At 38.7% G+C, this 17,075-nt stretch overlaps 1 protein-coding gene across 2 annotated transcripts in view; it reads right to left on the reverse strand.

Annotated features, from left to right (window-relative positions):
* The window catches only part of LOC125463969 (sarcoplasmic/endoplasmic reticulum calcium ATPase 2), a 78,542-nt gene that overhangs the window by 46,080 nt on the left and 15,387 nt on the right, over positions 1-17,075 (reverse strand). For both annotated transcript variants that reach the window (XR_007249944.2, XM_048555809.2), the window contains exon 5: positions 9,865-10,003. Coding sequence is in view for 1 of the 2 variants with exons in the window: in XM_048555809.2 (XP_048411766.1) it covers positions 9,865-10,003 (139 nt within the window). In the remaining variant the exon portion in view is untranslated. The remainder of the gene's footprint in view (positions 1-9,864; positions 10,004-17,075) is intronic.

Consider the following 17,075-nt stretch of genomic DNA (forward strand, 5'->3'; position numbering starts at 1 on the left):
AACATGCAAAATATCAGCAGGGCAAACAATCCTCTAGCAAAATTCCATCAATCTTACTTTTGATCCAGTACCAGGAAAACAACCAATAGTTCTTTACTTTTTTTCCCAGCATAAAGCTGCTGTGTGATTACAGAGCAGAGAAAAGGAGCAGCAAATATCTACAAGGAGAACCAGGAAGCACTGGGAAGTGCAATTCAGCAGGAAGCAAAGTCCAGCAAAAGTAAACAGATGTTTCACAAGTTAGGTAGAAACAAGAAATTTGATGGATTAGGTATTTTTAAAAATGTACAACAGAACCCAAGAGAAGATTTGAAAGCTGAAGTGGTTGGCAGCTGATGGTTATGTTGTAAATTAAATCATTAAAAAGAATGACTTGGAAAACCTCAAGGCTGAAATATGTTGACTTTCTCCTCATCAGCCCTCCACCCCACTCCCAGGGGTGGGGAGCATCAAGAACAGATCCAGTTATGACACTAGCAACCATGGTGCTGCTGGATACATCTTTAAGAAACAACGGCAGCGATTGCCAGATACAACCACCTTCACTGGTTTCTTCAGCTTTGATTGAGCAACTGTAGAGATTCCTGACACGTTAATTTTCCCTTCCTGAACTTAGCATCCCTTAAATAGATTGAGCTGAAAACATGAACTTGCAAACTACTGCTGAGACAGTTGTCAGTAGTCTGTGACACATTGTGTGATGACACATGCAGTGTGTCCAAAATGTGCAATCAAGGCTAGAATTAAGTTTCTTTACATTAATTGAACTCCCAAGTTTCCCAACTTTAAAAAAATCCTTCAACAAGTACTAGGTTGGGGAGTTGGGAGGGGGTGTGAGGGGGCTGCAACTGAATAAGTAGCAGCACAATGATCAATTTAAGGAAAGCAGAGGGTAACAGGAAAATACAACGTCATGTCCCTCATCAATCCAAAACAGCAGTTAGTTAATTTAAAACTAAAATATTTGATCCCAATTTTTTTCAGTTGTTGTAAATTGCAGCCAACCCATTCCAACAAAGAAATTGTTCTGATGTTTTAAGAAATATTCATGAGTCCACTGGAGCACAGTCTACGCTCTTTGAAAACTTCTCCAAAAAAAAAAGAGCACTTCCAAATTGAAGGCTTCAGCTCAATTAATGCAGCAATATGGCACCACATCAACTTTGAAAACTGTAAAAAAAAAGTAGTCCCCTACATCACTGTATAGTTTTTTTTGTATTTTAGTACCCTGACATTTTGTTTAGCACTCACTGTGCTGCAAATAAATCCTTGCTGATCTATTTGAAAGTACAGGTCAGGTATTCTATAAATCCCAACAATGAGATTCCAATTCTGCTTCTTTCATCAAGGCAGTGCACAATCTGAGTACAGAAAAGCTTATATTATTCAGATTTACTTTTGTAGAGGTTTTTGATCCCTCCACAATTTAAGAGAATACTTTCAACACACTCATCCCTCACACCTAGAATACAATTCTATCGCAATTACATGGCTGATTTTTTCTCAGTTTGATTCTAATTTCACAAACGTATTATCTTCACTGACGCAATAAATTGCTGCTATTTTTGTACGCTTTTCTGTCAGTCAACTACTAAGATAGCACAGTTTTCAATTACTTGTAATGACATATAGAAGAACCTAACCAGCCAAATGCTTCCGGCAATGTCTCTGGTGACAAAGATATTCACCAGGACCTACAAATGTCATTGGATGGCTGCCTGGAATCCCAGACCCGGAGATGCACCCTGCTGCTAGGTACTATGCCATTTCCCTACATGGGCACGCTGTCTACAGTCACTAAGACAAGGGATGTCACACCACGTTAACACCTGCTTGAACAATGAGCTACAAAGTACTGTACATGTTCGTTTTCACCACTAGGGTTAGACAACATTCAATAGCACAGGCCAATATATCTATGCATAGAGAGGTTAAAAACACCTCAATTCTTATTTGTTCAGTTTTTTAAAATGAGATTTGCATTCAAGTCCACTATCACTAAGTCATCTCTGTAACATTATTCAGGCATTTTGTACACAACTGTGGAAAAGTAATAAGTTGTTCATGCCTAGCATTGTTTGTTACTATCTTTATGAATTCTCAAAAAAAAACTGTCCAGTACGAAGCCTTTAAAGGATAACCAATGTAACAAAAGTTTGATTCTCAAAGCAAGTTCTAAGATTACTATCAGAGATAATGGGAACGGCAGATGCTGGAGAATCCAAGATAATAAAATGTGAGGCTGGATGAACACAGCAGGCCAAGCAGCATGATGAAGGGTCTAGGCCCGAAACGTCAGCTTTTGTGCTCCTGAGATGCTGCTTGGCCTGCTGTGTTCATCCAGCCTCACATTTTATTATCTAAGATTACTATGAAATGTTTGCCATTTGAATAAACAGGGAGCATTTGCTCAGATTTCTACTTAAGTTGGACAGGTCAATGGCTTTTCCACAACTTCCGGCACGGTCATAGAGGAATAATTTTCACCCCATAGCAAGTGCAGGCAAGCGTAAAATTTCAGACAGTCAGCATGCTAGTTTCCTGGCACCATCTCCCTTAAAGAAATGTAGTTAAGAAGAACAACTTGCCTACCAGTGGCAAATAGCTAATTAAGGCAAATAATAGGCAGATGTGAATCTACTGTAAGAAATAAGCTAACTGGAATTTTCCAGTCAGGCTGCAGATCCCCAAGCTATGATTGGGCTAGGGGAGCTGCCTGGAGGCAACCGCCAGTGTTTGAGCAGGTGGCCATCATTCCAGGAAGGTTTTGCAGGGGGGGGGGGGGGGGGGCTTCTACCAGCCTGGTCAGAGCTGCAGCCATCAGTCCCCTTGTTCTTTTCATCCATTTTTGGCTACAAACATAAAAATTGGAAATGAGGCACTCTCAATTTCTATTGCCTGAACTGTGGAGTACTCCTCTTTATGAGCTGGATGGCCTTCAATTGATAACCCCCACACCCCTCAAGCTTAGACAGCTCACCCATTATCCTCAACTGCAGGAAAGACCAGTGGTTGAAGTAGTGATTTTCAATGTTAAGATGATGAGGTTTTATTTGTACAGCAAGGTGAGCATGGCAAATTTGAAGAGCAGGGAGCAAGATCCAAAGAAAAGGAAGTCATTAGAATCAGTACTAGACCAAGAATGGACAGTTGTGGCAGGAAAACATGAAAACATTTGCAGGCCAGAAGCTGATGAGTGTTAAATACAGTGTTAAAGAGGAACGTAGATGAGATTACTGCAAACAGAGTTGCTGATGTTTCAACTTTTTGAACTACGATGCTACAAACTGATTTAATAATCAGTTTTCTGATTTGAAAAGTTGCAAGCATCCATCCTTTGGAATTTGCATGGCTCCCTGATGAATGATCTACCGCAATGGTTAGGAGGTTAATTAACACCAGGAGTTGGCCAATGCTCCCTCAGGGCTCACATTCTTGAATGATTTTAGCACAAAAGCATTATTAGGATCTCAGCTCATGAGGTGATATTCTCATCTTTGCATTGGTTAGTCACCCAGATGCCCATACCAACATGCCATGTAAAGTCAACATATCTCAAGAAATTAGGATGACCAATTCAGAGAAATGTGAAAGAGGCCTTAGGATCTCACAAAAAATACCATCTTTCCAAATACCCAAGTTTAATGTCACACATTATTTAGCCAGTAAATCCTTGGAACATTATACTTTCAAGTAATGTGTTTCTCTATCTGTCTTTCGGCTGAGGGTTCCAAGCATATTTACTGGAAGCTGGGAGGTGAACTACTATTTTATAAAATGCCCAAATCAAGCTCTTCTACTAAAACAGGAATAGGTTTCAATATAAAAATTTGACATAGTCAGTTATAGTTATTCAAGATCACAAACCTGTTAAAATATTTTGGATCTTTCTAGTGGCAAATACCAAACTTGTGCTAAATATAAAACAACCTAATAAACTCTGGTAGAGAAAAAAAGAACAAAAACAGATCTACAAGCTTTGCAGTGCAGAAACAAATCTGTCTACATTTTTGCAAGGCTTTAACAAAGAAAAAAACTAAATGAACATCCTTTTACAATGCTAAAAGCAATTGGGTTTGAAATTCATTACCTCATTAGGACAGGGGAAATAGATTTAATCCAGCTTTGCAAAGAAAATTAAATATTTAGATAAAATATTAGGGATGAGAGGAAAGAGCAAGGGAATAGGACCAAATGGTTTGCCTGCTCTTCAGAATATCTGGTACTCCTTTGTCTGAATGGCGTCTGTGTGGCACATTTAATTGCATTCTATCACTGAATAGACACTATCCACATGTCAGTTGATGATCAGAAACTGAACTGCAGCAGCTACATAAGTATTATGATTACAACAGCAGTATGTGAATGTTGAACGATGTGATGGGTAAAGTCAGGAGAAAGTAGTACGCATCCTAAGACAAAGCAAACATAGGTTGTGTGGAGGAGCGAGACATATAAACATTTAATTTTTTTAAAAATCTGATTTTATTTCCTCAAACTTTCCCCACTTATGAATGCAAATAATGAAATAAAACTAAAGTTTACATTCTTTATAAATTGTAACAAAAAACCTTTACAATACTGTGAAGTCAGCTCTATGGTCATGATCCAAAATCATTTTAAACATACAAGAACTAAGTGCGTTTTTAGAAGAAAATCCAACAGATTATCACACAATGACAGAACAAACCACCAGATAAACATAGCCTCAAATTAGCCCAGAGTTACTTGTCTTTCTACTCTGCCAAGGTATAAACATAAATACACTCAGTAGCAGAATTAAACTATCAATTTTTGACTTTCATCTGCTGACATTAATACTTTGGACATTCATGGGCTGAAATAGTTTAATTAGGGTCTTAAAAAATGGATGGTGACCACTCAAAAGATCATATTGCAAGAAACTAAGTGCTGACTAAACAAAGCAGCTGAAATGAAATTAAGTTTATCAACAAAAGACTGAAACTAGTCAGGCATGAAGAAGCAATATCTCCTGTTGGTAAATTATACTTTACATAGTGAAAATTAAGGACTTGCCTCCAATTATCTCGCTTGAAAACAAGTGGATCACAGACATTGAAATACACAAATGAACTGTATTTCAGGCAAATGTTTTGGCACTGTAGAGAGGTATTTGCACAGCTGAACTGGAAGGCTCTCTCACACTGACTCAAAGCAAATACTAAAAGCATAAACTGGAGAAACATCCAAACATCTGTGAAATCAAAACAGTATCAGTCAACCTCATGGCTGCTGCAAGTTCTGGATACCATTAGCCAACCATGATCTCAGGTTAAAATTTTTACACCTTCAGGAGATACCAAGCACTTTAAATTGCTTTTATTTCACCTTCCTTTTGATGTTCAGCCCATTTTAAAATTTTGCACTTACGTTTGGCATAGCTGTCTGTTGTCGCATATTACTTACCAACCACAAGACAAATAAAAGTCCTCCTTTTATCTATTCCCCACAAGAACGAACAATATTGGGGCCTTAATATTTTGGATTAACTAGTTAACCCCACTTTAAATGGGCTGAGGTACAACTGCAAGATTATTAAATCTTTGTTGCAGCAAATCCAGGAGGTTGTAAACAGGTAGCCAATTCACCCCTTTTCACTTGTTGCAACAATAAGTTTGCTAGTTTAGAATAGGCCACTAAAATTCAAGTTAAAAGAGACACAGATTTATTCTGAATTGAGATGATAAATTAGTATCCCCATCATAGCAAAGAGGAGATATAAAAACTTCGAAAAAAAATTAGTTAAATCTGTCAAGACCACTTCAATGGATTGATTTGAGACTGTTTGTTGGTGACAGTGCAGTTGCTAGAGTAACATTTGTTTATAGTGAGTTTTTTGAACATGCATAAAAAGGGAAACAGCTGTGAGCTTAAACATTTATCCAATCCTACTTTTACCATACAAGGAGCTTGAAAAGATTTGATGAAAATTGTACCTGACGAGTGTTCTCAGACTGCTGTCATGATGGGACCTTGACAGACTAGGTTGCTGAACAAAGATGGCAAGTGAAGTTTAACGTGCATTGTTTTAAGTCAGATTTTGTAGAACAAGCCAGAATCTGCATTACATATTGTGTGGCAATGTTCTGAAGACCACAGAGCAGAATAAAAGGTTAGCTTAGTTTTAAGCCATTAACTATGAACACTGAACTGTGGTTTAATTGCTAAAGTAAAATAATGTTGGGGTAGTATGTAATATTAAGTCTCAGAAGATTAAGCCAAATATATCTTGAGGTGAGACCTTCGTATTACAAAGATTAAGAACAGATGAATAGAGTCCAGGGGAGGTAGATTAATGAATGAGGACTGGGCTCTGAGGAAGAATCACACATGATTTCACTCACTGAAGCGAAAGGACCCAATAGCAAGCCAAGACATTCGATCTATAAAATTTCAGTCAGTCAATCACAAGATTTGAGTATTGGGAATGCAACTACAGTTAAACTCGTCAAGAAATTCAGTAGTTTAGGCAATTTGGTTTTTTTAAAAAAAGGGACGGTAGTAGCATAGAATAGGTTACCATTGGAGATTTGGGACAAAATGATCACTGCAGATTTGAAGAACTGATTTCACGCATTACAAAAATAAATTTGATTCCAAAACATGGCCAGGAAACAACTTAAAAAGATTTAGAAGGGTAGGTTTGACTGACCTAGTACCAAGTGGAATTCCCTCCTTAAAACTAAGCCTTTTGCACCCTTGCCTTAAGATTCTCTGTAAAAATATTCAAGTTTTGGCAAACAATCCAACCATCTCACCTGGCATGGTATCAATTCTGTAACATCATCAGATGTTGCATTATGTAATGACACAGTTGCAATTTATATTTTACATTATTTTGTTTATCAGTACTCTAGGATAAATGAGGATGCTTAGGCAGAAGTGCTCATTTAGTATTTTTTAAAATAAAGATTTTACTTATGTCACGCAGACTGAACACTGATCAGTCACTTGAAGGAACACCAAAAGAAAAATACAAAAAATGGGGTATGAGTAATTAAAATATATTTGACTATTTTCAAAAACTTTTGAATAGCGTCTGAAAACAAAAGCTGGTTTTAAAATTATAAGTTCAGTCTTTCCCAACCTCATAAATCCATCAGGCAAGTTACGAACAGAAGAGTAAAAACTTTTTTTTAAATATAAGAATATCTGGCAGGAAAAGTTTTCACCTTTTTGAACTGACATTGATTTGAGATACCCAGTAAGACTAAAATTCTGCTTTCCCAAACTAATTCAGTAATCATATTCTCTGGAGTTCAAGGATTGTTCACATTAAACTTTGAAAGAGAAAACATAAGGGAGTGGAAAACAAAAAAAACCAACAAATTCAAATAGTGTCATTTATCCTTCAAATGAAAAGCTTGCTTTCTTCCTTCCCCCTCTCCTACCCTCCATTCACTTCAATTACTAACATTATTCATTATTCTCATCACATGCACAATAAAAGGATTCACTGAATACCAATAACCTTAATGTCCTCTAACTAGGCAAAGTACTTGCAAAGTTCTATCACAGCAAAGGATAAATGATGAAGGACAAATGAAAACTGAATCCTCGACGGGGGGACTCTACCCATTTAGTGAAATTAAGTATTTGCAAAACCATCTGAGTAGCTTCTCTTTTCCACACTAATATGTATCACGAAAAACACACAATTCAGCATTCTATATCTGTGGGAACTCCCCTTCTCCCTCCACCTCCCCAATTATCTAAATAAAGGCTACACACAAATGCTCCACCTTGAAGTAGCTAGACAAAATCCAAAATTATTGTTAAAAGTTATAAGCTTACAACCAGGCGTGTTCATTCCTGGGACAAATTAGCATTGATGAATAACAAAAGTAGAAATTTCTGCAAACACTCAGATCTGGCAGCATCTGTGGAGAGAAATCGGAGTTAACACTTCAGGTCCAGTGACCTTCTTCAGAAAGGTCTTTTTCAGTTCTGAAGGGTCACTGGATCCAAAACAAAGCTGACTTCTCTCCACAGCGGATGCTAGCCCTGATGAGTGTTTCCTGCAATTTCTGTTTTTGTTTGATTTGCAGTGTCCACACAGTTAATTTTAAAGCATTGATCATTTTTTAAATTCAAGATCTCAAAATTATTTATTCCAGAAAGCAACTGCAATTCTTTGAGTGGTTTTGCCTATCAGTCATGCTTCATATTCACTAGTATAGAAAAAACAGCTAAGCAACTTCATCAATGGGCTAAATTATAGAACACAGAACAGAGAACAATACAGTGCAGAACAGTCCTTTCGGCATTCGGATGTTGCACCGACCTGTGAACTAATCTAAGCCCCTCCCCACACACTATCCCATCATCATCCATATGCTTATCCAAGGACTGTTTAAATGCCCCTAATGTGGCTGAGTTAAATACATTGGCAGGCAGGGCGTTCCACTCTGAGTAAAGAACCTACCTCTGACATCTGTCTTAAATCTATCACCCCTCAATTTGTAGCTATGCCCCCTCGTACAAGCTGATGTCATCATCCTCGGACCACTTTTCAGCCTAATAGATTGTTTAGGCCTTCACCTTCTCAATATTTGGCATTGCTAATCTACAGCCTGTGCTGATACTTTCTAAACATTATCAAGTGTGACCCCATTTACAGTGTCAAAATTGCCACGGCCCCTTGTTGAGAACTGAGGCATTGATTTGAGATACCAAAACTGTAAAATTCTGCTTTCCCAAACTAAGGGATCAGGCAAGGAACACAGAGCTCCATGGTAGCCATTGCTGCCTTGGAGCTCATGTACCAATAATGCCAGCTTCCAAGCGCACTTGGGAGTCCATCACCACCAATTCTGAAGGGTCACAGAACTCCAAATGATAACTGTTTTGTCACCACACATGTTGCCAGACCTGTGGAATTTCTTTTATCCACAGTTTGTTTTATTTCACTTTGAGAATCCCCTGGCCTACATTAAAAGATTACAAATAATAGCTACACTAACCAATGCTCAGCAAACTTTTGGAGGTAGTCCTCCAATTCAAGAAATCATGCAAGCAATTAGAAGAATTCATGTTTCTACTTAGCAATCTCAAACCTGATATGCCATTTAATGCGATTGATCTGTAGTTTGGTTCTATTTGCCTTTGCTCCATGTTCCAACCGTACTATTACCTAACAAGTATCTATTCAGCTCAGTCTAATTTCAATTAACCCAGCATCTACATTCTTCCAAAAAAAGGAAAAAACAACAGGATCCACTAATCTTGAGGGAAAAATAAACACACACACATTTCCCAATGCCATTCCCAAATGATCAAGCTCTAGTTTCAAGCAAACCTTCTGTGTTAGCACAGAAAGCAAGTACCTACCTTGTCATAACATTCCTTTTAATATTTCAAAGGCCTCTACCAAATCAATCAGTATTTATAATTTTGTACTTGTCCATGCACATTGATACTCTAATTCCTTTGCTTCTCCACAGCTTCCAGTGCCTTATCAGCAAGCAAATTTTTTTTTCTTTTGAAACCAATTTTTCAATGGAAGACATTAACTGCCACGATCTCTTCCCATTAACTGTCTTCTTAATTTGAATGTGATTTCCATCCACGGTAGACAATTATTATGCATTATTTTAAAAAGTTACACAAAATCATCCTAGCACAAAGCAAAACAAGTATTTATAGACTTACAATAATTTAGCTATGCAGCTACAGGCACAAATCAAGACTTGAGATATGACTACAGCAGGATTGATGTTGATCTGTCTTTGTCACACGCACATGGCTCAGGGCACGTGAGTGGTCTTACCTGTTTAATGTATTTTATAAAGTTTTAACTAAACAAAGATGAGTATTTACATCATTAGATTCAATTTCACTTACCTGCTACTTCTACTATATCTCCAGGGACAATCTCTCTGGCCTTGATCCTCTGTACACTTTTCCTGTCTTGTCGATAAACTTTCCCCATTTCAGGTTCATATTCTTTAAGAGCTTCAATGGCATTTTCTGCATTCTTTTCCTGAAATGGGTGGTAGGGGTAAGAGGTAGAAAGTATGTTGACGGTTTAGAAAGTTTATCAGTGACATATTTTCTGCACATATAGCAATACTTTAAACAAAGTTTTTCAGCAGAGGCAGCCAGAGAGAGTTGGGGCCAAATGTTTGGAGCTCTACATTGTGGACCACTGCCAGCAAAAGTAAACACAAAAGCCCACTTCTCAAAACATATCATTGGCAATGTCCATTAGCAATGCAAAAGACGACAAGAATTTGAGGGTATGGGAATAGCCGCAAAGTATAAATGACATCTGCCGAATCTAAAAATAACAGGTTTGGCAAAAGATAAACTTTCAATCAAAACAAGGCTCAAATTACATGGTACTTCAGTACTTGTACGAATAGATAATAAAACTCTCAATGTGTCAAATCAATATTAACTTTCATGACTTGATGCTTTTGTGCAACATGCAACTTCTCAGCATGTTCAATTTCATTTTCACTGCACTGAAGTCTAATAATTTTTTAAAATATTTTTAAAATCAGTCTTCTGGATCAAACTTTTAAAAACAGAACATTTTTCTGCTTTTGATAGAAGAAATATGCAGTCCTGCTACTTCAAAGAACACAAGTTATGCCTGACGCACTAATTAGCTTGCAAAATGTTCACCAATATTTAAACCTATATTAACACTGCTTTAAAAAATTCTTATCACTTTGACATTATTTGCAGGATGCTACCATGAATACAATGGTTATCACTTCTGCAATGGTTATCATTGTAATGTAGGAAAAATACATCACTAATTGTTTTAAAAAAGCGTGTTTGGGATATTTGAAAAGTTGTAACTTTGTTAAATGTATTAAAATGTAAATCACAGTTGTACTTTCTTTCAAAAATTGGTTGGATTGCAGTGATGTTTCCAATTGCCAAACCCTTGTTCCATTCATCACACCATGAAATTGCTGGTGTCAAATAATTACAAGCAAAAAATTGATGTGGTTGTCTAATTCAGCAACTGTTCCTTTGATACAGTATTGACTCATCTACAACAGGAATAATTTTCTTTTGTTTAGCTCATTTTAACACCTGCCACATCTCCCATCCAGGTTGAGAGAGGAGAACAATAGTAGCCAAAACACTGAAGGAAGTAGCAGAGAAAGGATGAAAAAGACAACAATTCACCTTCCATTGAAAGTGGCTGATTGTAATGAGCAAAGACCTTTAAAGAACTGAAGCAAGCAAGGCAGTTGACAGTCACCAAGCTTTTGCTGTCAGCTAATTATACCCAAGAGAAAGATTCTAAATGGCCTTTCATCTCTTGCAACCATGCAGGTACATAAAGGTTTTCTTTACGCAAACTTTCTGAAAGTTACAAGGCACTTCACATTTCTGTCTCATCAACAACTCACATGAAGAGGCATCTGCCATGCCAAGCAGTGGTGTGTTGGGGAACGCATACAAAGAGAGGGACAAGAGAGTTGCACAAAGACGACTGGGTCAAAAAAGACAGGGCACACTAGAAAATGAATGGGTGGTATTCTGTTTCTTCTAGTTAATATAGTAATACCACTAAATACTTAACTGTGCAAGACTTGCCAACTGTACATGCTGTTTTTGGCATTGTCTAGCTAATCTTCCAGAACAGATAGGCATTAACTGTGAAACTGGGTCAGTGCCAGTCTAGTGAAGCAACACAGATCTGTTTCTATACAACTACCAAAAAGACTTTTCTTTAAGCATAAAACTGCCTTGAGAGTGCCATAAATTAAAGCTTAGTAGTCAGAACACGTAATCAAACCTTTTCCGTCATCAACCCTACTAATAAAACAATAAGGTCAGTCAAAAGGACAGCAAGGCTGCCTTACAATGAATACAAATGAGTTTCCTCAAACATGCACAACATGTCGACGCGAATTGAACTAAAAGAGACGATTGTTTAAACTGAAAGAAGCGGGCACCGTTCTCTGGCCTTCAATCTCAAAAGCAGAAACGCAAGTGACGGCAGCATTAATTGTTATTTTGCAGAACAGGACTGCACTAAGTCAGCATTTAGAGGACCAAGAGCTGATCTTACTGAAATATATATTGCTGCAAGAACTTGACAAAGAATATTTCCCATCACATTTGAAACCAGAATGGAAGACAGTTTAAAAATAAAGGGGTCTTCATTTTAAAATGGAATTGAGGAGAATGTTTTTTTCAGCAGGCCACTGGTCAGTAGAAATCTCTTCTCCAGATGAGCGAAGGTAAGATGGCTGGATTCTTTTGTCAAGACCAGGTGTGAGAGCGCACAAGTGAGCATATGTCAAAGGGACTCTCACTATCCTGACTTGGAATTATATTGCCATTTCTTCATAGGATTCCCCTAGCAGCACTGTGGGTGCCCCTTTACTCCAAGGACTACAGCAGTTCAAGACAACAGCTCATTACCAACTTAAAGGAATGGGTAATAAATGCTGGCCCAACCAACAACATCCACATCAGACTTTTTTAAAAAAAATTGTCAAGCGGGCAATGCATCTTGGTCTTCTCCGGAGATCCCCAGTATCACAGATTCCAGTCTTCAGCCAATCCAATTCACTCCACTTGAAGTCGTGGCCAAAGGTACTGGTTACTGCAACGGCAACGGGTATTGACAGCATTACATCAATAGTACTGAAAACACATGCTTCAATATTTATCCACTCCATCCTGTACAGCTGCAATGCTAGCATCTACCCATAGAGAAGAAAATGGACTGGTAGGTTCCGTTGACAAGCAAAAAAAAAACAAAAACAAATTCGACCTAGACAATTCGCATTCCATCAGCAGCCAAGTGAGGAAGAGGTCATCACCGTCACCATCAAGAGACACTTGCTTAGAAGCCACCATGGTCATGGAGCTCCTGACCTCAACACAGTCTTTGTCCAAACACAGATGAGAGAAACCTGAATTAGAGTTGCGGTGACAGTGATTGCTCCTGATGTCAAGGGAGTATTAAACTGATTAAAGGAGTGGGAGCTAAACTGAAGTCAACAGGAATCAGGGGGGTAACTGAACTTGGTTTCATACTCAGTACCAGAACATCACACAAGCCCCTCAGAGAAGCAGATTAGTCCCAACCATCTTCAATGACATTTTTTCCATCATAAGGACAAAGGTAGGGCATTTCACTGATGATCTCACAATGATTAACATCTTTTTCTAACTCTTCAGACACTGAAACAGTCCATGTCCATCTAGATTTGAGCATCCAGGGTTGAGATGATGTGGCAAGTAACATTCATGCCACACAGGTGTCAGGCAATGACTGCCTTGAACAAGTGACAATTAACTGTCTCAACATTCAATGGCACAGGAGCCAAAGTGGATCAAATACATACTGCAGCTACAAAAGCAGTCAGAGCCTAGGATTTCCATGGCAAGCAACTCGTCTCCCGAGTTCCCCATAATCTGCAAAGTGCAAGACTATGTTGTGGGTGTAACTACTCCATCCTGCCACCTCATCAACTGCGGTACTATAAAGGCAGCAGCTCAGCACCACCCTAAAAGGCAATTATCAACAGGCAAAAAAAGCTGGTCTATTCAGTACACACATCCTGTGAACAAATACATTTTTAAGAAAAAGTATGTAACTTTAACTCAAAAGGAACAAGAGGCAAAATGAGATGCCCCTGTGACTTTGAACTCGATCATTAAAATGTGTTATGGTGGTGCAGCAGTTAAACACCAATCTATTTTTATGCTCAATTTTCACATTTCATAATGAAGTAGTCGCTATTAATGCAACAGCAAACCATAGCAACCGATTGAAAGCCTCTGAATGCAGAACACCAGTGAATTTGCATGTTTTCTGTTCATCAAAATCATCTACTTAAATCTGAGTCAGAAACCCGATTTAAAATAATTAGATCTATTCTCCGAGCTGATGGGGGTCACATGGCAAATCCTGTGAAAGAACAGTCTAATACAGCACAATGGTGTGTGTAGCAGGGGTAACAACAGTGCCAATCAAACTAAATTCAATGCAGCATTGTTAGCAATAAGCTTACACTTTTGGGAATAAGGAAATATATCAAAGAAAAAGAGACAGCCTATAAAGTGGCCAAGAGCACTGGGAAATCAGAAGATTGGGAAGGCTACAAAAACAAACAGAGGATAACAAAGAGAGCAATAAGGAAGGAGCATATCAAATATGAAAGGTAGGCTAGCTAGTAATATTAGAAATGATAGTAAAAGCTTCTTTCAATACATAAGAAACAAACGAGAGGCAAAAGTAGATATTGGGCCGCTCCAAATTGATGCTGGAAGGCTAATGATTGGAGATAAGGAAATAGCTGAAGAACTTAATAAGTACTTTGCGTCAGTCTTCACAGTGGAAGACATGAGTAGTATGCCAACAATTAGGGAGAGCCAGCGGGCAGAGTTGAGCATGGTAGGCATTACAAAAGAGAAAGTGCGAGAAAAGCTAAAAGATCTAAAAATTGATAAATTTCCTGGCCCTGATGGGCTACATCCTAGAGTTCCGAGGGAGGTGGCTGAGGAAATAGCGGAGGCTTTGGTCGTGATCTTTCAAAAGTCACTAAAGTCAGGGAAAATCCCAGATGATTGGAAAATTGCTGTTGTAACCCCCCTGTTTAAGAAAGGGTCAAGGCAAAAGATGGAAAATTATAGCCCAATTAGCCTAACCTCAGTAGTTGGTAAAATTCTGGAATCCATTGTCAAGGATGAGATTTCTAAATTCCTGGAAGTGCAGGGTCAGATTAAAACAAGTCAGCATGGTTTTAGTAAGGGGAGGTCGTGCCTGACAAACCTGTTAGAATTCTTTGAAGAGGTAACAAGTATGTTAGACCAGGGAAACCCAGTAGATGTTATCTATCTAGACTTCCAAAAGGCCTTTGATACTGTGCCTCAAGGGAGGCTGCTGAGCAAGGTGAGGGCCAATGGCATTCGAGTGAGCTACTGGCTTGGATTGAGGATTGGCTGTCTGACAGAAGGCAGAGAGTTGAGATAAAAGGCTCTTTTTCAAAATGGCAACCGGTGATGAGTTGTGTCCCGCAGGGTTCAGTGTTGGGGCTACAGCTGTTCACCTTATACATTAATGATCTGGATGACAGGACTGGGGGCATTCTGGCGAAGCTCGCCGATGATACAAAGATAGGTGGACAGGCAGGTAGTACTGAAGAGGTGGGGAAGCTGCAGAAAGATTTAGACGGTTTAGGACAGTGGTCCAGGAAATGGCTGATGAAATTCAATGTAAGTAAATGTGAGGTTTTGCACTTTGGGAAAAAGAATACAGGCATGGACTAATTTCTAAACGGTGAGAAAATTCGCAAAGCAGAAGTACAAAGGAATCTGGGAGTGTTGGTCCAGGATTCTCTAAAGGTTAACTTGCAGGTAGAGTCCGTAATTAAGAAAGTGAATGTAATGTAGTCGTTTATCTCAAGAGGGTTGGAATATAAAAGCAGCGATGTGCTTCTGAGGCTTTATAAAGCTCTAGTTAGGCCCCATTTAGAATACTATGTCCAATTTTGGGCCCCACACCTCAGGAAGGACATACTAGCCCTGGAGGGTGTCCAGCAGATATTCACACAGATGATCCCTGGAATGGTAGGTTTAACTTATGATGAACGGCTAAGGATCCTGGGATTGTACTCGTTAGAGTTTAGAAGGTTGAGGGGAGATCTAATAGAAACTTAGAAAATAATATATAGTTTAGAAGCGGTGGACACTAAGAAGTTGTTTCCGTTAGATGGGGAGACTAGGAGCCGTGGGCACAGCCTTAAAATTAGAGGGGATACATTTAAAACTGAAATGAGACGACATTTCTTCAGCCAGAGAGTGGTGGGCTTGTGAAATTTATAGCCACGGAGTGCAGTGGAGGCCGGGACGTTGGATGCCTTCAAGGCAGAGATCGACAAATTCTTTATCTCAGAAGGAATCAAGGGCTACGGAGAGAGTGCAGGGAAGTGGAGTTGAAATGCTCAATCATGATTTAAATGGCGGAGTCACTTGATGGGCCAAATGGCCTTACTTCCACTCCTATTTCTTATGGTCTTATAACCTTTAAGAAAAATAAGACATTTCTCAAGGAAAAGCCAGCATTTTTCACATTGAACCATGTATTAATACTCCCTTAAAACTAGTCTTTAAATATTAAATTCAGATTGGAAGGTTGAACTGAACCTTCCAGGTCTTACTAAAGATGCCATCTATTTGTTCTCCATGTTGGCATACCTCAATTTGCTTTAGTACAGTGGCTTTCTTCTTTTTATTCATTCACGTGAGGAAGGCATCACTGGCTAGCCCACCATTTATTCCCAATCCCTATTCGCCCAGAGGGCAATTATTAGTCAACCACATTGCTGTGGGTCAGATGTCATATGTAGGTCAGACCAGGTAAGGATGGCAGTTTCTTTTCCAAAAGAACATTAGTGAACAAGATGGGGTTTTCCACCAAATTGGCAATTGATTCTTGGTCATCATTAGACTCTTAATTCTTGATATTTATTTAATTCAAATTCCTCCAACTGCTGAGGTGGGATTCAAACCTGGGTCGAGAGAATATTACCTGGGTTTCTGATTTAATGGTCCAGTGATAATACCACTCGGCCACTGACCCTTTTTGGAACCATATAACATTCACGTGATCCAACTTCTTGTTCATCCTCCAAATGTGAAGGTGACCACCCTCATCATCTGGGATATTTGGTAGGGTTCCAGTGGGTAAATAGGTGACTGCAGAGGCCTTGGCCAACCTGTGTGCATTAGATTCTGCAGCTTGAATCTGGAAGATGGCCAAAGGAAGCACTGCAAGGACAGTAAAGGCTTCACTTAGGAGCTTGTACATTTTAAATCCCAAGGGAAGTTCACCCAGGATGACCATGTGCAAAAAAAAGTGACCTCCTTCAAAAACAAATACATATCAGACATAGGAGAGAAAATACAAGAGAAAATCCCAAACCAGCATCCCTTCCAAAATACAGTAATCTGCAGCATCCTGATCTATTTGTAGCAAATTCAATTTAAGCTACAACAGATGCCTTCTCTACCTCACCTGCAGAAGCAAGTTTTGATTTTGCAAATAAAAACACAAAAGTGCAGAAATAGAA

This window comes from Stegostoma tigrinum, chromosome 26 (genome assembly GCF_030684315.1).
Source record: "Stegostoma tigrinum isolate sSteTig4 chromosome 26, sSteTig4.hap1, whole genome shotgun sequence".
Lineage (NCBI taxonomy): Eukaryota > Metazoa > Chordata > Chondrichthyes > Orectolobiformes > Stegostomatidae > Stegostoma > Stegostoma tigrinum.